Source organism: Pseudoliparis swirei, chromosome 3 (genome assembly GCF_029220125.1).
Source record: "Pseudoliparis swirei isolate HS2019 ecotype Mariana Trench chromosome 3, NWPU_hadal_v1, whole genome shotgun sequence".
NCBI classification, from domain to species: Eukaryota; Metazoa; Chordata; class Actinopteri; order Perciformes; family Liparidae; genus Pseudoliparis; species Pseudoliparis swirei.
Genome location: NC_079390.1, coordinates 2,239,104 through 2,260,068, shown reverse-complemented (window position 1 = coordinate 2,260,068; position 20,965 = coordinate 2,239,104). Strand labels below are relative to the sequence as shown.

General features: G+C 42.7%; 1 protein-coding gene across 2 annotated transcripts in view; it reads right to left on the bottom strand.

The window, feature by feature from the left end:
* Positions 1-5,393: 5,393 nt before the first annotated feature.
* Positions 5,394-20,965, bottom strand: part of zbtb20 (zinc finger and BTB domain containing 20) — a 28,239-nt gene continuing 12,667 nt past the window's right edge. Inside the window, exons 2-4 of one of the 2 annotated variants that reach the window (XM_056411464.1) lie at positions 15,707-15,845; positions 11,807-13,399; positions 5,394-8,622 (exon numbers count right to left, since the gene is read on the bottom strand). In XM_056411464.1, coding sequence (XP_056267439.1) covers positions 8,015-8,622; positions 11,807-13,379 — 2,181 coding nt within the window. In that variant the 5' untranslated portion in view covers positions 13,380-13,399; positions 15,707-15,845 and the 3' untranslated portion in view covers positions 5,394-8,014. Of the gene's footprint in view, positions 8,623-11,806; positions 13,400-15,706; positions 15,955-20,965 lie in introns of those variants that run through there. The other variant, XM_056411465.1, reaches the window with a different exon arrangement.

Sequence of the window (20,965 nt, the reverse complement as noted above, 5' to 3'; positions counted from 1 at the left end):
TGTTTTTTTTTAACATTCCGCTCGCGGGCGAGGCGTCGTCCGTACAAAAATATATGTCATCGCTTTTTAAAAAATAAATATTTGGACCATGTTGTGATATTAAAATGCGTGTTACAGTTTGGTTTTAAATGTTTTTTTGTAATGTAATGACGGCTGGCTCTTTTTTTTTATTTATTAAAACGAAACGATATTTCGTGAACACGTCGGCTGGATTTGTGTCTTTTTCCTTTTTGGCTTTAATAAACAACCTACAAAATATGTGCAAACTTAACAACTTGGTCCATCTCAAAAAGTACAAATGGCTAAATGTTCTCAAAAGTCACAAAGTCAGATTTTCTTTTGTTGTATTTTAGGGAAACAGCCTTTTTGAAATATTAGACGGTGCCAATATTTTGAAGAAAAACTGCAAAAAATCACAAAACTATTTGGATATCATATCCAACGTGAAGGCGAACGGGTCTCAACGTGTGTATAGAAGACAAAACCGATGATTATTACGTAGGAACGATGCAACACTTACAATCGTACACGATAGTTTACATCACAGCTAGTGTCAGATTCATTTGTAAGTTTTGTTTTATATATATATATATATAAATATATATATATATAAAATGAAAAACATCTATTTTGGTCTACAACAGGCGAACAAACACAAAACTATAAACAACTGATCAAGTGACACGAATAAAACAAAAGATGCATTTTCACAAGCACCCGCAATGAGAAAAACAACAACAACAACAACAACAACTGTATAGCAAACTAACCCAATCACTTCCTCTCACACACACACACACACACACACACACACAGAAAATAAACTTTCTCCATCAAACTTAAATCCTCTTAACCCTTCTTTGGTTTATGAAAACAAACATTGTCTAGTACAGTTTCTTCTTCTAATGATTAGCGTGGCCCCGCGCGCCTCCTTTAGGGACGTTACAGTGCTAAAATTTAGTATTTTTATGCCCTCTGCCCTCTGAAGGAGACCCACATAGAGACACAGAGTGATAGCTTAGCGCATGTTGCTCAACGTGGATGAGATTTGTGACGGAAAAATGTGAATTTACAGCGAGACTAGATTGAACGACTCGAGGGAAAATGAACATTATGCTTCGTAAAGCGCGATGTTTGCCGCCACGCGACCAAAATACTCAACGGATGTGTAGAAAAGACCATTAAGGGCTGGAAATCCTCCTCAATGTCAGGTGGGAAATGAACGCCAGACTACGAGTAGGAATGCTCTGGACTTGAACAGGAATGCATGTGTTTAGTTTTTTAGCTAACGCGCTTTACAACCGATCGCGTTAGCTGGATTAAACCCCCCAAAAAACAGACTGAGAACGCAAAGAGGCTCGATGTTTAGTCTTCTGAGTCTCAGTCGGGCTCTAGTCTCATCATTGCGTTGAAAAAAACGTTAAAAAAAGAGACAGAAAGCGCCTTTTTTCTCTCCGCAGGGACATTCAAAAATATAGCTTGTGCTCCATCAAAAAACAAAAGTTCTCCCCTACAGGAAACAAAAGGGACTGCATGCTTCATTTGGACTGATGGGTGGTATCGTTACCTGACGATATTTCTCTGTGTGATCACTGCATGTTCGGAGATACGCGTCGTAGATGCTGTCGATGTGTTTATTTCTTCCTCATAGCTTAGTTGAGCTTGTGTTGTACTTTAAAAAAAATCTGAACAGCTGCGACGCTGTTTGTGTGTAAATGAAGAATCTGTGTGTGTGACGATGTGAACAGATGCTGCGCGTGAGCCTATGTTGGGACTCGTGATTCATATAAACATGTCGCGTGTATATGAAGCTGAGCCTTCAACATGTGCATGTGTTAGTCGTCGCTGTTTTCTCCTATTTACTTTGAAAACGATGCGTTACGGAGGATTTAAAGATTCAAAATGTAAGCGATCGCATAGCTTTTGGTAAGAAGTTGTTGCACACTGTGTTCGTATAGATTTTGCGGATGAAAACATTCATTTATTTGGTCCTAAATTCGTCTCAGTACCGAGGCTGCAGAAGGATACGGAGGAAACTAATGAGTCCCACAGGAGACAGAATATTAAGCCACCCCAACACCTTTTTATCTCGGCCCTGAAACTTTGATTTATGCTTCTTTTTTTTATTCCACTATATTTTCTACTTAGTTTTCAAAGACATTCGAACGCCACGTGCGTCAAAACTTTCAATTTGTCGTCTCATTTTGCCTCCGAGTGGTTTTATAAGAATCTAAAATGACCCGTTCCTTCTTTTTTGTCCACGCTGCTGGCCCTTTAAGGTTTCAAGCTGCACGTAAACAGCAAGATAAGATAACGCTTGAATGATCGGAAATTGGGCATTGACTTCCGCGTGTAATAGTCATCGGGGTCAAAGGACACACATCAACCAGTGGAGATGACTACCGCCAAGTTTGGAGATATATATATATATAATATAATATATATACAATATATAAAATATATACATATTATATGTATATAATATATATAATATATATATATATATTATATAACACAGTAAACAAAAAATCCAAATGATTGACCTTTATGGATTTTGTTCATTGCGCTAATTGGACCTCTTCCAGTTGGTGTAGCGCCCTCTGCTGGGCACAAAGTGCCACTGCACCCGCACACACGTACGGTACAGTAAATATGGCTTGTTTGCTAATGGCAAAAAATGACACTAACAATGTTTAAATGGCATAAAAACACACTAACAATCTGAAATATGCCAAACAGCAGAGAGAGAGAGCAGCGTGAGAAAAAAAAGGTCATTCAATTCCGAAATGTCTCAGGAACCTTCCGAACGCACGAAAACCTATTTGTATATCTCACTTATTTCAATTGCGATCGCATTTTATATCTTTGAATCCTCCAGAGCTGTACAAATTATAAGATACGAAGTAAAACTTGTAGATGTGTAGCCTTTACTGTATATGAATAGAGCATTTTAAAGGGTTCTCTTAGGATGTACTCACAACCTCCATCTCTTAGCAGTACTAGTATAAATAGTATTTATTTCATTAGACCATCGTGTATATTCTGTATCTGTGCAATGCAGGACAGAAACACTATGAATATTCTGTATAATTACTGATAGGCACTTGATAGGCATATCCCCTATATCCCACAAGGTTACTGTATACTCTAGCTGCAATCATGTCTTCATCTGTGTGGAGATGCTGATACTTAAATATATATAGTATATTTGTAAGAAGTTATCTATTTCATTCGTATGTGTACTGTGGAAAGGCCCAAAAGAAGTATTATTATCTGGATGTTTTCATGCATTTTCTGTATCCTACTCTTAACTTTGTGACTTGTCTCCTGTGTGGAGACGGACTGAAAGACAAACAGGAAGTGACAGACTCATGCCTATCAAAATGAAATGAACCTGTTCCTCACTCAACATGACCCTCACCATTACTATCTTCCATTTCCTTGTTTTCTTCACAATGCAAATGCATATATATATATAATACAGATATATATAATATAAAAATATTATATATATCTATATATATATAATATATATATAGGATATATTATATATGTAAATATATATATATAATATATATATATTGGATATATTATATATATTATATATATATGTAAATATATATATATATATATATATACAGTGCACTGTGACTATTCTTTATCCAGTTGCGTGAAGCTATGCATGTAAAACAACACCACTATGATCACCATAAAAAAATTAAAAAAGCAGGAGGAAGTCTGAAACTAAGAAGTATAATGATGAATTAAACGTACTGCAAGAAGGACAACGATGTACTGTAGACCCTGTGTCTCTACGCTAGATAAACAAAACATGTAATATATTGGAAACACAACACAAACAGCTGCAGGCTCAAAGGCTACTCCTCTACTCGTCAATATGTTTTGTTCTGGAAAATATGCGAACACTTTGCAAAAAACATAAAAGTCAAGACTTTTTTTTCTTTTTCTTTTTCAAAAAACTAACTAACTAGAAGAAGAAGAAGCACGATTTGAGATTAAAGGATTTAGAAGATTTTTTTTTTTATGGATAACGATGCGACTTTTTCCCAACAATGTTTTTTTTTACCCCCCCTGCATCAATGTGATAGAAAAAAGAAAAAAAGAGAGAATTAAAGCACCACCACGAGTAGCTGAAGCAGAATATATCGTAACTATGGACAGTGATGTGATGCTAATGCAACGGGGAGGGGGAGGAGTTTGTGGGGGGAGGGGGAGGAGCCTGACGTTATGACACACTGGAGAGAAAAGTCCCCCCCCCCTTTTTTCCCAACACCTTATGATACAAGAAGTCAACTGACGATTGGACGAGTTATTAGCCCTCATCCGGACAACGTTGAGATTGGCTACTTTTAGTTATTCCCCAATTTTTTTTTAAAAATAGAGTAACAATTGCTAGTGTAATTCAAAAAAATAGTTTAAAAAAAAACCCAACATCGAAGCTACTTTTAACTATTTAGACCAATGATACCACAAAGCTGGTTGTACTCATCTAGCTACAGTCAATAGTGCATTTTGATATATGTGTTTACACAAAATATGTAAAATAAAAAAGATTTCAAACAATGTCGGTGCCGTGAAGGAATGCTAGATTACTGAACACACACATACACGTTTACACGGAAACACTTAAATTCATGTCTCTGCCTTTTCAAAAAAGAGAAGTGATGATGTTTTAGCTTGGCAGTGTTTCACTCGGTGCTGAACAGACGCGCGTTAGCCGGGCGCCACGTGGCGGCGGCGGCGTACTGGTGGAAAATAGATCTCGGGCAGTTTAATTACATTTATTTATATTTAGTGCATTGTCTGTTTAAGGCATGGAGACAAATATATAGCACTAGATATGCAGCAATATCGCCATCCTGGTGGCAACGACAGCTGCAGACAGGAACCATACCATTTAGTGCGTATATGGAGGCGGGGCCTAATCAATTGTTATATAATGTGCTACTTTGACGCTTGTTTTTTTTTTGGAGATACTAAATCTCTCCAGGTCTCACGTCCACAGGGATTTAAAAAATAATAATAATCTAGTAGCAATTATATGAAATTTCAAAATAAAAGCTTCGATATAACTTCTTTAAAACTGTCACGACGAAGTACAACGAGGCTTTTTCTTTTCTCTTTTTTTTCTCCGTCAAATATCAGAACAAAATGTCACCGGTGCTGCCTCTCATAGTACCTGCGCTGCATATTGCAAAAAGGAAGCCCTACAGTTCAGATATTCCACTTATTAACAGTTTGATTAGGCTAAAAATACCACACAGACACCCACACACACACACACACACACACACACACACTAAGGAAGGGACACGACCGACTGACGGATATCAAAGAAGCCCCTCCCACACCTTTAAAAAACCCCACAGAAAGTTGTTCATATCGTTTATGTTACACACACACACATTTTTTTCAGCGTATTACTATTAATAATACAATAGTTATTATTATTATTATCATTACCTCCGACAACGGAGTCGGACGGGAGTTGCGTTTTATTATTATTATTATTCCTGTTGTTTGGCTTGGAAAACGCTGTTTGTTTCTAAAGAGATGCGATTAACTGTTACAGGGAGAATTAAATCTCCGTAAAAAGAATGAATAAAAAAAGAAGGTTAACACATAGATGAGCACACGTTATGGTACATATTTAAATAAAAAATAAATGCTTGCATTAACACGGCACAAGGGTATACTTTTAGGAAACTGCAAGCGATAACGAAAGCCAAGAAACCACTGAATTACTGAATGAATAAATTGAAAGCTATTCTATTACAACCAAATGTTAGATTTAAAAAAAGAAAACAATCCTCTTTTCTAAAACTATAATATCTCTGTTAACAGTAGTGCACTTATTGGTTTAAGCAGTGCAACACATATGCAAGAAAATAACGCAGTCCACTTATCGAAGAATACAAAAAAAAATGTTTTAGTTTTTTTCCTTTGAAATTGAATAGAAAGAAAATCATAAATACATTTAAGGAAGGAGAAAAAAAAACGGATTAAATATTAAGCACAGGCATTTTAAGAAAGAAATGTGCAAAGTAGCACTTTTTGATTTTTTAAATCTACAGCCGGTTCTTTTTAAGACGCCGCCGTACAAAGTTTGTTATTCTTCTCTCTCTCTCTTTAAAAAAAAAAAAAATACAACTACGAAAGCATTCGCTCACGTCAATGAGCAAATCCTCCAGATTGCAGTTGCAGGCGGTTGCATGTGTGTGTCACTGTGTGTGTGTGTGTGTCCTATTTTGAATAAAAAGCAATACAAAACTATTCAAATATTAGAAATGAACCGTATGTGACGCGATGCATTGGATGACAACTTTTGCACACTGGCTTCCTAAATCCATTCTGTACATGCTGTGTAGTTTTTTTTTTGAAGGTTTTTTTGTTGTTGAAAAATCTGGAATGTTTACTATATTGTCTAGAAGTCCATCTGCAACTTGTGGTATATAACAAAACAGTGTGATTTTTTTCAAAAAAGGAGCTACTTGTTTTTGCATTTAATTTTCATAACTTTGAGTGGAGCCGATAAATACATCAAGAGTTATTACGCAATCATCTCCCGCTTGCTTTGAAATAGTCATGAAGGGGTTAAACGGGGGGTTCAGGGTCAGGATGACATTGCTTTTTTCCCCTGATTAATACAAATTTAAATCCCTCCCTCTTTTAACACTGTTCCAATCAACGATGAGCCTTAAACCCCGCCCCCTAAAAAAATAATCGTATAATCCAATTATCACGTGGGCTAATCAATAAGAATAATTAAAGTGACAATTTGAATTTCCCATAACAGTCAGGTGCAAGTTGAGGAGGAGCAGCAAATATACTGTATGAAGGAGGGAGTTTAGATCGCATATACCTGCCATAACTGTGTGAATGTGAAAGGCTTAAAAACACACAACAATAAAACAATAAAAATAAATAAACCCATCAGCAAAAAAGAATCTTTTCTATTGTTCTCGTGTTTTTTGAAATGGAAGAGGTCTACTCGCCTTAACAGTCTTATTTTAGTGGCAGTGTATGCAAATGAGATAAACTCCAAACTTCAGGGGGGAAAAAATCAAAATAAAACTTTTTTTTGTTGCTCAAATACTGTCTCGTCAACCCCCCCCCCCCCCCCCCCCCCATTTGGTAAAAACGTAATATCCGTCAAAATGCATGGACGACAATTACAAAAACATATGAGAAATATTTGTTTACATTTCGGTTCAAAATGATTGAAATTGGTACCTTGACAACAGCTGCGTTTATAATCCCTTAATAACAATAAAGGAGTAAATAAAACCCAGTGTCAAATTAACTACTCTCCTTTTTTTACTTTTTTTTTTTACAGAAGGCAATATTGTGACCGTCAGTATTTCTTGTATTTTCTTTTTAGAGGGAATATGTAGCCCCGACCCCAGGTGATTTTTTTCGTTTTTGTTATTGTTGTTGTTGTAAATTATACCACAGTAAGCTCGGACATCTCTAGTTTCCAAACTGGTCAGTATGGGTTCACAACTGCCACGATTAATATTTCATGGCAATGTACATACACACACACACACACACACACGTAGACACACACACACACACACACACACACAGACAAAAGGACATACACAAACATATATGTATATTCATTCATATCTACACTAACGGTGTGTTTGTGTGTATGTGTTTCTTTCGTAGGCCTTTCGGTAGTGTTCAACACGTAAATCAATATTTTAGGAAAGCATACATTTAGAGGCCTGTAGTTAGGATCCATCCAGTAGATCAATATCAAACTACTAAAGCCTTAAGGCCACCATCTTTTTTTCTTCTTTTTAGAATAACAGAAAAAAAGAAAGAAACCGGAAAAAAAAGAAAAAAATATTTTTTGGGGGGGGGGAACTTAATGTGCCAGTGTCTCTACTCATTACTCTTCATACCTCAAAGTAAAGGGAAAAAAAAAAAAATCTAGTGCCATTTTATTTGTCATTCTTTCTGAAAGAAGTTTCTCTGTTGGTACTTATCCGTCGGAGACATGCATTCGCATGTGGTCATTGAAGTGCTCCATTTGGTCGAACTTGGCGGGGCAGACGGAGCACACGTAGGTGGTCCCTTCCTGGCAGCTCGCCTCCGTGGCCACGCCCACTCCCGTTAGGACCCCGCCTCCTCCTCCTCCGACGACGACGATGCCGCCGCCGCCCACGCCCACCGGCATGGCGAGGGCCACCGGCATGGCGAGGGCCACCGCCGCTCCGGCTCCGGGCTCGGGGACGGCCATCGCCATCGGGATGGAGACGGAGACGAGGCCCGGGGTGCCCGCCGCGCTGCCCGACAGCCCCGTGATGGCGCCGCTGCCGCCGCCTCCTCCGCCGCCCGTGTTGTGCAGCGCCATGTGCCTCTCCAGCAGGGTCTTGTGGGAGAACTTCTTCTTGCAGATGTAGCACTCGTAGGACTTCTCTCCACGGTGCAGCCGCATGTGGACGTTCAGCGAGCTCTTCTGCGTGAAGCGCTTGTTGCAGATGCTGCACTGGTACGCTCGCACGCCCGTGTGCGTCACCATGTGCTTGATCAGGTAGTCCTTCAGGGAGAACGAGCGCCAGCAGATGCTGCACTGGTGAGGCTTCTCACCTGGAGGGGGGAGGGGGAGGAGGAGGAGGAGGAAGGGGGAGGAGGAGGGGGAGGGGAGGAGGAGGAGGAAGGGAAGAAAGAGCAGTGAGGAGGAGGAAGGAGGAGGAGGAGGAAAGGAAGAGGAGTGAGGAGGAGGAAGGGGGAGGAGGAGGAGGAAGGAGTGAGGAGGAGGAAGGGGAGGAGGAGGAGGAGGAGGAGGAGGAGGAGGAAAGGAAGAAAGAGGAGTGAGGAGGAGGAAGGAGGAGGAGGAGGAGGAGGAGGAAAGGAAGAAAGAGGAGTGAGGAGGAGGAAGGAGGAGGAGGAGGAAGGGGGAGGAGGAGGGGGAAGGGGGAGGAGGAGGAGGAAAGGAAGAAAGAGGAGTGAGGAGGAGGAATGATGAGGAGGAGGAAAGGAAGAGGAGTGAGGAGGAGGAAGGGGGAGGAGGAGGAGGAGGAAGGAGTGAGGAGGAGGAAGGGGGAGGTGGAGGAAGGGGGAGGAGGAAGGAGGAGGAGGAGGAGGAGGAAAGGGGAGGAGGAGGAGGAAAGAGTGAGGAGGAGGAAGGGGTAGGTGGAGGAAGGGGGAGGAGAAGGATGAGGAGAAGAAGAAGAAGAGAAGAAGGGGGAGAAGAAGAAGAAGGAGGAGGAGGATGAGGAGAAGAATATAAAAAGAGAAGGGGGAGAAGGAGAAGAAGGAGGAGGAGAAGAAGGAGAAGGAGGAAAAGAAGAAGAAAAGAAGGAGGAGGAAGGGGGAGAAGAAGAAGAAGGAGGTGGAGGAAAAGAAGAAGAGCAGAAGGAGGAGGAGGAGAAGAATTAGAGACGTTTTGAGGATCAGGTTTACTAAATACGGGAGAACATGTGACCCTGAACGCCCCTCAGGGATCATCACTCTGTGTCTTTATTTCTTATGAAGTAAAAAGAGAAACTACGAAGGAGGAATTTAAAAAACACACACGCTAATTTTTAATTCCTCCACGATCCCCGAACCAAATAATTGATGCTCGTAGACGAGACACGTTTACATAATTAAGACTTTCTTGTCTGTGAAATATTAAAGTATTAATAAATGTGTAAAACAAACAGAAAGAAACTAAAACTTCACCAAGAAAAGTAAATTAATACCCGAAGTTACTGAAGCCTCAGTGTCATGTGGAGGTTTGATTTAATAAAGTTAATGTTTTATTATTATCACTTTAGATCAGTTATATAACATATAACAGGTATAACTTCTATACTTTTAGATTATATTTGCAATACAATTACTTATTTTACCCGCGCTGCACTTTATGCATTCATGTGTCTTTTAGCTTTTTTATTGTAGACATCTATATTTTTAGGAGTTATCATTCTACTGTAATGGGAGAGGTTTGTTGAATATAATATTAATATATATTAATAAGAATATTATTTGCAAAAATAATATTATTATTATTATACTGTAATGGGAGAGGTTTGTTAAATATAATATTATATATTAATAATAATATTATTTGCAAAAATAATATTCTTATTATTATACTGTAATGGGAGAGATTTGTTAAATATAATATTATACATTAATAAGAATATTATTTGCAAAAATAATATTCTTATTATTATACTGTAATGGGAGAGGTTTGTTAAATATAATATTAATATATATTAATAAGAATATTATTTGCAAGAATAATATTCTTATTATTATACTGTAATGGGAGAGGTTTGTTAAATATATTAATATATATTAATACGAATATTATTTGCAAAAATAATATTTATATTATTCTACTGTAATATATGCAGTGAGAGAGTTTTGTGAAATATAATATTAATATATATTAATAAGAATATTATTTGCAAAAATACTTATTTTTCCGCTTTTTAAAAATGTATTACTAAAATCGTAAATTGCACATGTATGTTGATCTAATGTGGACATCAACGCTACATCAGCATCACGCTAACACCCCGTTTGTTTTTTAATCATACGTAACGGTAATAATCCGTCATTGATCGAGTTCCCGATCGATCGGCTCCCTCAATACATCGTCGGGGTTCAGTTTTAAATGTTCTCTCTGGACACGGGACGCCTCCTCATGAATAATAACGGCTATTTGAGGAGGACATTTTTGTAATTACACGACGTCTAATTCTTCCTGTCGGTGGTTGATTGATACGCTCTGTGATTGATACGCTCTGTGATTGATAAAGGCCGTCAGCGTAGCGACGAGCAATCTTAACGTCTCATATTTCAGAAGAACGCGACGAACACGACGCAACCTCGAGAATGTCAAATAAGTGTTTTGATACTTTTCCAGTATAAAAACACGTATACTAAACGTGTTTAATGTACCAATCTATTCATTGTCTTCATATCCTGCGTGTCAGTGGTGAGCAGGAGCAAGTCACGGTTGAGTGTCTTGCTCAAGGACACATGGAGTAGGGCGGGGATTGAACCGCCAACCTCCTGATTGAAAGACACACCTGCTGACCATTGTATTAATATTTCTCTTCACATATTGAATTGATGGCAGCGCTGCGACGCATTCGCTTAGAACGACGCTGACTGCGGGTCGGCAGATCCGTCTTTCAATCGGGGGGTCGGAGGTTCAATCCCCGGCCTACTCCATGTGTCCTTGAGCAAAGTATTTCACCCTGAGTTGCTCCCCGTAAATGTAACATGAAAAGTGTCTTTGGGCACCTTTAAGATATATATATATATGTATATATTATATATATACTATAATATATATACTATACTATATATATAATATATAATATATATATACTATGTATATATAATATATATGTATATGTATATATATATAACATATATATATATAATATTTATATACTATATATAATATATATATACTATATATTATATATATATACATATATATATACTAGATATATTATATATTATATATTGTATATATTATATATACTATACTATATATATAATATATATATATATAATATATAATATATATATTCTATAATATATATATACTCAAACCACAAACCCTGTGTTGTGATAATATTATATTATATTTTTAATGCTCGACTGTTTCACCCCCTTTTGTCTAATATTTGTATGTATTATGATGAATAAAAATAACTTATACAAATATGTATTTCTGCCACTAGCATCGACTCCAGATAATAACGTGATTGATGTAAAAAAAAAAAACTTTTAAAAAGACTTTAAATGTGACGTTGTGACTCACCGGTGTGGACAAACATGTGTTTGACGTAGTTCTGTTTGGCAGTAAAGGTTTTAGTGCACATGCTGCACTCGTAGGGTTTCTTCTCGCCTGGGCCGAGCCCCTCGATGACCTGCTGCTGCTGCTGCTGCGACGGCGACTGCTGCTGCACCGCCATGGCGTTGGGGAACGCCGTCATCGCGGCCGGCGGCACGTTGACGAACTGCGGCTGCGGCTGGCCGGGAAGGTAAATGAAAGACTTGTCTCTGTTGGACTGCGAGGGGAACAGCGTGGGCAGGAAGGTGCTCACGCCCCCGCCGCCGCCGTCGCCGCCGCCGCCCATCACTTGGGAATTGCTGGTCACGGTGAGCTGCGGCATCCTCAGATTGCTGGTGTGCGATTCCGCCTGGTGCATGTAGTGCGGGACGCCGCCGCTCGACAGGGACATGACGGAGTTTGGCAGGGTGTGCATCACGCCGCTGTCGCTAGTGCTGTGGGACATGTCCCCGTCCTCCGGGTCTTGCTCTTGCTCCGGGGACGAATCGTTGACCTCGATGTGCACCGGGTCTCCGCCTCCGCCGCCGCCACCGCCGCCGCCGCCGCCGCCTCCGCCTCCACCGCCGTCGCCGCGGCCGAAGCCCGCCATGTACGGCTGCTGCTCCATGGCGTCCGGCTCGGTGCTGATGGAGGAGCTCACCCCCGAGTCGAAGCTCTCCACCTTGGACTCGCTCTCGGCGCCCTCGTGGCGGCGGTCGCCATCCTCCCGGCAGTCGCCCAGGTTGTCGTAGCAGCCGTGCTCGTCCTCCGCCTCCTGCTTGATGTGCACGCCGCCCGTGTGGATGCGCACCGGCCGCGGCTGCTTGCGGCAGTGGGTGGTCTCGGCCGCGGAGACGAAGCGGTCGGCCTGCTGGGACCTCTCCTGGATGCGGTTCATCCAGGGCGGATCCTGAGACTGCGGGACCTCCTGAGTGCCGAGGGCGGGGTCGTAGGCGGCGGACATGGCGCTAATGTACAGGGGCCGCTCGCGGGGGGGGGCGGCGCCGCCGTTCTGCAGCGCGAGGCCCGGGTAGGAGTACAGCGAGGTGTAGGCGCGGTCCGCCGCGCCCTGCGACGTCGCTTGCATATAACCCGACTCGGCGTCGCTGCTGGGCCCGGAGGTGCCGGACTCCGGCGTGCCGCGGGGCGTCTCCTGACCGGAGTCCCCCGGGACGCCGGGGAAGCCGCCCACGTTCTGGGACACGATGCGCGTGCACTCGTCGATGACGGTCTTGATCTGCAGGATGCTGGCGGCGGTCAGGATCTGCAGGGCCTCTGACTGAGACACCCGCAGGATCCCGCTGTACATGAAGTCGATCAGCTTCTGGACGGACTGCACCGAGACCACGGAGGGGATCTCGATGTCGCTGTAGCCCAGCAGCAGCTTGTCCTGGAAGAAGGGGCTTCCAGCAGCCAGCACGCACCGGTGAGCCCGCAGCATGCTTCCATGGATCCGAACGGTCACGTCACAGAAGTGCCCGCGGTTGCGCTGCTCATTGAGGGTCTCGAGGACAGAGTTGCTGAAGTTGTGGAGATTGATGTTATGAATGCGCTCGGTCATCCCCTTGCAACGGATGTCACCTGCAGGCGGGGGGGGGGGCGACAACGAGACGTTCAGCGGACGCTTTTATCCAGAGAGACTCACAACAAGTGGAACTCAAGCAAGAGAACAAACTCGAGAATACAGGAAGTAACATTTCTTTAACCCTCCTGTTACCTTTCGGTTCAATTTGACCCCGTTCAATGTTTGACGTCTCTTAAAAAAAATGATTAACATTTTTTTTTTTGCTTCATATTTCATGAATTTTCCTAATTTATTGGGGACAACTGGGAAAACATAAAATTCACATGATGATATGTTTTTAATGTCCTGAACACAACTTGTACGCATCGGTGTTCTTTGGGGTCAATTTGACCTCAGGCTGTTTTTCACTGTGTCAAACATATAAGAAATATCAACTTTTTAATATATTTAAAGGGCTATTTAGGTAGTTAACAAACAAACATAAAGTACCTCACACTTAAACTTGGGAAACAATATTAATTCTAATAATTTTCTGGATGTTTTAATTGCTGGGGTCAAATTGACCCCGAGGGTAATTAATGTCAGTAAATATAAAGGTAACAGGTTAAACATTGAATGGGGTCAAATTGACCCGAAGGCAACAGGAGGGTTAAGAAAAATCAAAGTACAAAAAGTAGCATGAGAGCCACTGAAGTGCTAATCTGTGCTTTAATCCAGATGTAGGCGGAGAAGATGTGTTTTTAGTCTCCGGCGGAAGACTTAGAGACTTTAAGATCATTCAAAAAAGAAGATTTGCTCATGAAGGGAAGGAGTTTCTATATTATGACGACGTCATGTTTACATTATTGGTTCCAGAGTTACTGAGACACAAAGGAGTCACGCAACCGTGTGATTGAAGATACACACGCAGTCATATTATACTGAGCTGACGCTGTTATGCAGAGAGACTCACGCTCATGTTGCATTCACACGCCGTAGACGCAGCGACAGGGAGACGCTCAGGGTCAAGCGTCTTGCTCAAGGACACGTGGACTAGGGCGGGGATCGAACCTCCGACCCCCCGATTGAAAGACGGACCTGCCGACCCGCAGTCAGCGTCGTTGTAAGCGAATGCGTCGCAGCGCTGCCATCAATTCAATATGTGAAGAGAAATATTAATACAATGGTCAGCAGGTGCGTCTTTCAATCAGGAGGTTGGCGGTTCAATCCCCGCCCTACTCCACGTGTCCTTGAGCAAGACGCTTAACCTCTTTCTGCTCGAATTGACATACCCAAACTAAGAAGGGCGGAGCTCTGCAACCACAAAGGCTATTTGAATAATGTCGGTGTTAAAATAAAGAGAACACATGTGAGCTGTTGTTCAGATGTGTAAATATTCGCATATATGTTACGGGTTAAGAGTAAATAAAGATGAAACTTCTGCTCCCCGTGGCTGTGTCTACGGTGGATGAATGTAACATGTAAAATTGTCTTTAAAAAGCGCTATGTAAATTAAATATTATTGTTATTATTATTAATAATTATACTGATATGGTAATGCTAATCACTCCAGGCTCAGTTTCAACATCTCAGTTGCAAGTTGAAAGACAGTTAAGATGGTTCCCGTACGACAAGTTTCTCTCTCTCTCTCCGAGTCGTCCTGCAGTTCGCTCCTCCGCCACTAGGTGGTGCACTGGGCTCAGCCGCCGAGAGGCCTCTTTTGTCGGCCATGTGTTCTCTGTGATGGCGCTTCCTAACTATCCCAGGAACACACTAGACGTGACCCGGCTGATCAGTGTGTGAGATTACCTCGAGATGCTTCTTCCTTCACCGGTTAGACGAGTAAAGAAATGAAAAACCGTCGTATAAATTAGAGCGATAGAAAGTGTCAGAATTATGCAAATTGAGGGGTTTCCATAATTGCTGTAGAATTAAATTTCTCTCGCACGTAAACACGCCTGAGTGTAATTTAATTTTTAAAAAGCGGGTTGACCTTATTTGACTGGGTTATTAAACACGGCCATCTTCTCGAAAAGATAAACGTCCTCATTTTGATCGCGTGTCCAAGAATGTGTAAATTAATTTTTACACGACTGAAATTATATTTTCATGAAAAAGGCATCACAACCAACACATGGCTTATCTACTGGAGTCACGGGGAGGAGAAACTGAAACATGTGGCGTGTGCTTTGGAATTTGGAACATAAATTGAACAGTGGCGGTAGCAATAAAAACATATATTATTCGATATATTTATCCAAATTAAAGCGAATTTTGCTCATGAAACAGGGCAAAAATAGCTGGAAACCAGCAGGAATACTTGGCGCCAAGATCTTTCTGATTCAACACCTGAAGGTCGCGAGGCGTGAGCGCCCGGTACTCACAGTTAGATGACGTTTGGTGTGGCTGGTGATGAAGTGCGGGTCAAGCTTAGGTTTTGCTGGTGGCGGCGGCGGATCGGAGGCCGGCGGCGGGTTGCTCAGGCGAGGCTGTCGGTGCGTTCTGTCCGAATCATGTGTTGCTCTGCCACCACGGTGGGGTTTTTTTAAACATTTTTTTTTTGGAGAGGGGTGGAGAAGAAGAAGAGAGAGAGAAAGAAAAGACAAAGACAAAATCTTAATGCCACATACTGCCTCGCCGATATTTGCCACTCCCTTTAATGAAGCGGGAGAGCCACGGTAGCAGCGAATATCTTCCACCGACACGCTGCAACAGATGTGTGAAGAGTTTTTTTCCCCTGTTTTTTTTCTTCTCAAAGCCAGATGAATGGACGTTCCTGTGTGCACAAGACCACCGATTACTAAAAAAAAAAAATTACCGTGGATGGAAATCATATTGGTCGAAGAGCCAGTTCTTCTCTGGCGTTATTTGTGCCGCTGGGCGATAAAAAAAATGGATTAAAAAAATGGATTAAAAAAACAACAACCACACCTCAAATGTTGAAGAAGAGAAACGGTAAATTCCCTTTTCCCCAAAATTCAACCAGATCGAATATTTCTTTTCGAAAAGGTCTCACAAAGAAAAAGAAAGAGTGTGTGTGTGTGTATATTTGTGTGTGTGTGTGGACATTGTTCTGTCTCTATTTCATTTTTCATATCAAACTAATTAAACGAGACGCAGCAGACGTTACAAGTTGTAATAATGGAAGAAAGAGAAGAAGAAAAAAAAGTCTCAACTCCACTAACACAAGGCTTTCATTGAAAAACACAAGACAGGCATTCAACGTTGAGCATGTGACGGACTCACACGATTCTACTGTACACACACACACACACAATATCATGCAAAGGGTTTCATCTCAAAATTGGAGACGAAACCGACCGCATTAGGGTTCAGGCCAGCTGGAGAAAATGCATTAAAGCCAATGAGAAAAGAAGAAGACGAAAAAGAAGCCCATTACATTCTCTCTCAAAAGGGCCTTCAAATATTATATTTTAAATAAAGGTATGTTGAAATTACTCTCGTGCGTCGGGTGTGTGGGAATATTTATCGTTCGTCGGGAATTTGGATCGCGATCCGACGCTCTCGCATATTTTTTTTGGAAACAAAGTATAAGAAAATGTTTTTTCGTGCAGCTACAACACGAACATCAAGTGCTCTCTCCCTCTCTTTCTCCCTCTCTCCCTCTCTCTCTCTAAGGAATGCCAGCAACAACAGTGTGAACGCAGCCCGGGCCTCGGATTGGACGAGACCGGTACGTTAGAAAACGTACAAAATATACTTTCAGAGAACACACACACACACACAAACACACAAACACACACACACACACACACACACACACCTCCAATGCTTTCGAGGTGAAATCGGCCCGTGTGATTTTCAGTAAGTGACCTTTTTTCCCCAAGGTAATAGAGATTAGGCCTCCAGTAGGTTTTTACAATGGAGTCCAGAAAAAACCCAGAGTGGAGGGGTTAAAGAGCAAAAGCCTGGATGTGTGTGTGTGTGTGTGTGTGTGTGTGTGTGTGTTCACCGGCGGGTTTGAGTCCACGAGCAAGGCAGCGAGACGTGAGAAGTCCTCGTCAACTCACAAATCTGCTGATTAGATATAGACAAGTAATGGCGTGTCTCGCAGCGGAGGGCGATCACTCGATACTGAGGCGGATCATTCTTTGGCACACACACACACACACACACACACACACACTGGGTAGTTCTTCCCTCTTGGTCAGGACAGAAACGAGATATTAACCCTTCAAATCTCAAAACTAAACTTTTTTCTATCTGCACACGTATAACTCCGACCGCACAGCCGTTTATTACAGACCTTTTAATACGAGCTTGACCCCCCCCCCCCCCCCCTCGCCCCATAAGCCTCGTTCTCATACCTATAACCACGGCGGCCGTGAGGATAGGTGTAACCCTTTTTTGCCTCGACCTCAACTGCTGCCACGGGAATAATTCACAATGTACTTAGTCAAAGTGAAAACCAACAATAATATCAGGTCTTTAGAGCCGCGCACACAACGGGGAGCCAAGATGCTCCGATCCATAACCGTGGCAAATATTAGACATTTTTTTCTTCTTTTTTAATTCTTCTTCTTTTTTTAATTTTTTTATCTCAACGGTGTATCGTTTGTATTTAACTGTATACGCTCCGGGGCCTCGGGCTCTTTTTTTTCTTCTAGACCCATGCAAACATGTATGTTTCCTCCTCCGCCACCCCAGACATGTAAATATCCCACCTGCCCCGGGGAGGGAGGGAGGTGGAGGGGGGGGGGGGGGTAAAGCGAGGTGAACGCAGGCAACAACAAAAAAAGGAGGAGAAGAAGAAGCAGCAGCCGGCTTCACGTTGCTCCAGGACCGCCGCTCACCACACTGATTCCATTTTAGCCGTGACACAGTGGGTGAGCAGCAGCCAGCGCCTACCTGCAGTGAATTCTAATCAGCCCAGGGGTCTGCCCCCCCCCCCCCCTCTCCCTCCTCCCCTCCCTCCCCCCCTCCTGTACCCTGCCTTGGACTAAAGGGGCTGATGATCCTTCAAAATTAATTAGATCCTTGTAGGAGGCAGCCATTTTCTTTCACTTCACCAAAAAAACGCTCCACCGCCCCGCCCCCCCCTCCAAAAAAAGAAAAGAATAAAAAAAAGAAAAACACACCACATCTTTTTCCTTCTTAAATTAACCCCGCCTCCCCGCCTCCCCCCCCCCCCCCAAAACCCGGGGCGTGTGTGTTTTCGTTTCTACCCCACGTTGAGATCTCTCTACCTGCTTCCTGTTTCGTCACGTTTGAACTCTCTCGTCGTCCTTTCTTCCATCTGTCTGTCTCTCTGTCTGCCCCCCCCTCCCTCCCCTTTCCTTTCCTTTCCTTTCCTTCCTCCCTTCCCTCCCTCCCTCCCTCCCACTGCCTCTCCATGCTCCCAGCTCTGTGTCTGCCTCTGTGGAGTTTGCTGTCAATAAATCCCCCAGAGGTCAGTTTGTCTGCTGGAAATCAGACACAATGCTTCAGCCCCGCCGATGCAATGCATGCTCTGCTGCCGCCGCCACAACAAAGACTGGGGAGGGGTGGAGAGAGAGAGAGGGAGGGGGAGATAGAGAGAGAGAGAGAGAGAGGGAGAACAAGACGAAAGACGGGGAGACGAGGATTGTAACTCCGGCAGCCAGACTTCAGGTTAATCAGATGGTGACAAGCTCACGGGAAAAAATATACGCTGCAATCGAATCGGACATCAGTTCATCAAGAGGGGGGGGGGGGAGGAGGGGGGGGGGTAAAATGTGAAGAAGATGGGGGATGGGGAGGACAGACATAAGAGAGGCGGCGTGCTTATTACGAAAGGAGCGCCACGTGAATAATATACATCCTGAAATATGCAAATAGGTGCTTACACCACACACACACACACAGACACACACACACACATATATTTATATATATTCGAGGCTCTCGATAGGTTTAAAAATCCGGAGACAAAAGGGCCGCCGGGAGGCCATTGTGCGTCCGTGCGTGTGCATACATCCGATGCAGATGTGCCCTTATCCCGTGTTTTGTGTTACGTCTAATTAATAGTCATTTATGAGTTTGTTTGAAATCTGCGTCGCCCCGTCCAACGCTGTAATTATTAATTTCAATGATCCATTTAGCCCGAGCGCATTAGCATATAAACCACCGGGGGAATCACACTTTAATAGCACGGTCTCGGACGCGGCCATCTAATGTGATTTAGTAAACACGAGGTAGGAAGTGTGTGTGGCGAGCGCCGGGGAGGTTTTGTTTTTTCTGTTCTTTCTTTCCAGGCGGTAATCGAGCGACGTGTTTGTTCTGACAGGCGATGCGTTCGAGGTGTGTTCGTTCGCCGGAGAGACGCGCCGCTCCCCAATTTACGAGCGACACCTTCGCCGCGATCAGTCGACACTTTTTTTTTTTTTGTGTGTGCCTAAAATCCCGCAGCTGATGATCTCCGATCGGCGTAATTCAAAGTTATTCTTTCGGGTAACTCGATATCCGTCTCGGGGCCCCGGCGACGGTGCGTTGGCTGATTGAATCGGAGGGTGGTAATTCAGAGCGCCGCCGCGGCTCTCGTTACGAAAGTCAAGCGGTTCCGTCCAATAACGTGGCCGAGCGAATTAACAGGTAAGGTGAGGCGCTGAAAACACACACACACACACACACACACACACACACACTTCAGAATGTAATTGATTTGCCTTTATAGCGGCCGCCGACGAGCGCCGAGGCAGTTTGACAAGTCGAGCCAAGATTCTTCCACAACCTTTTTTCTTTCTTTTTTTTCTCTCTTTTCCGCTCCACCTCTCGCCGTACGGCGGGAACGGCGCCGATTAACGATTCCTGAAACGTGTCATCGGCGCCCGACGGGTCGTTTAACGTATGAATGACAACCGGAGAGCGGCAGGTGTTGTTCTAACCGCGCGGACACGAGACGTCCCCGGAGCTGCACTTTGAGCCGGCCCTTCACCTACAACACACACACACACGCACACTCACACCACCGAGTCTCCCCTTCGGAAGTACAGCGTCGATTTCAAGCTCACCACCAGGGGACAGTTAAAAAATGTTTGATGATTAAAATAAGCATTTCCATTAATTCACAACTCTTTTTTTCAACCCTATGATGTCATCTTATGACCACTGCCTGTATAACTGCGTTATATTTGTGTATTTCTGTGCATCGCACACTCTCTGGAGCTCTTTAAAAGTCTTTATGGTTCCTTATAAATTCAATCTAACTCTTAAAAAAAGTAAAAAAGAGTAAAATAAGCATTTCCATTAATTCACAACTCTTTTTTTCAGCTTGGTGGAGGCCCTGTGAAGTCATCTTATGACCACTGCCTGAATAACTGTGTTATATTTGTGTATTTCTGTGCATCGCACACTCTCTGGAGCTCTTTATAACTCTTTATGCTTCATTATAAATTCAATCTAACTCTTAAAAAAAAAAAAAAAAGAGTAAAATAAGCATTTCTATTAATTCACAACTCTTTTTTTCAACCCTATGATGTCATCTTATGACCACTGCCTGAATAACTGTGTTATATTTGTGTATTTCTGTGCATCGCACAGTCTCCGGAGCTCTTTATAACTCTTTATGCTTCCTTATAAATTCAATCTAACTCTTAGAAAATTTAAAAAAATTAAAAAAGGCTCACAGTGGATCAACGTGATACACGTCTCGTCTCAATGTGACA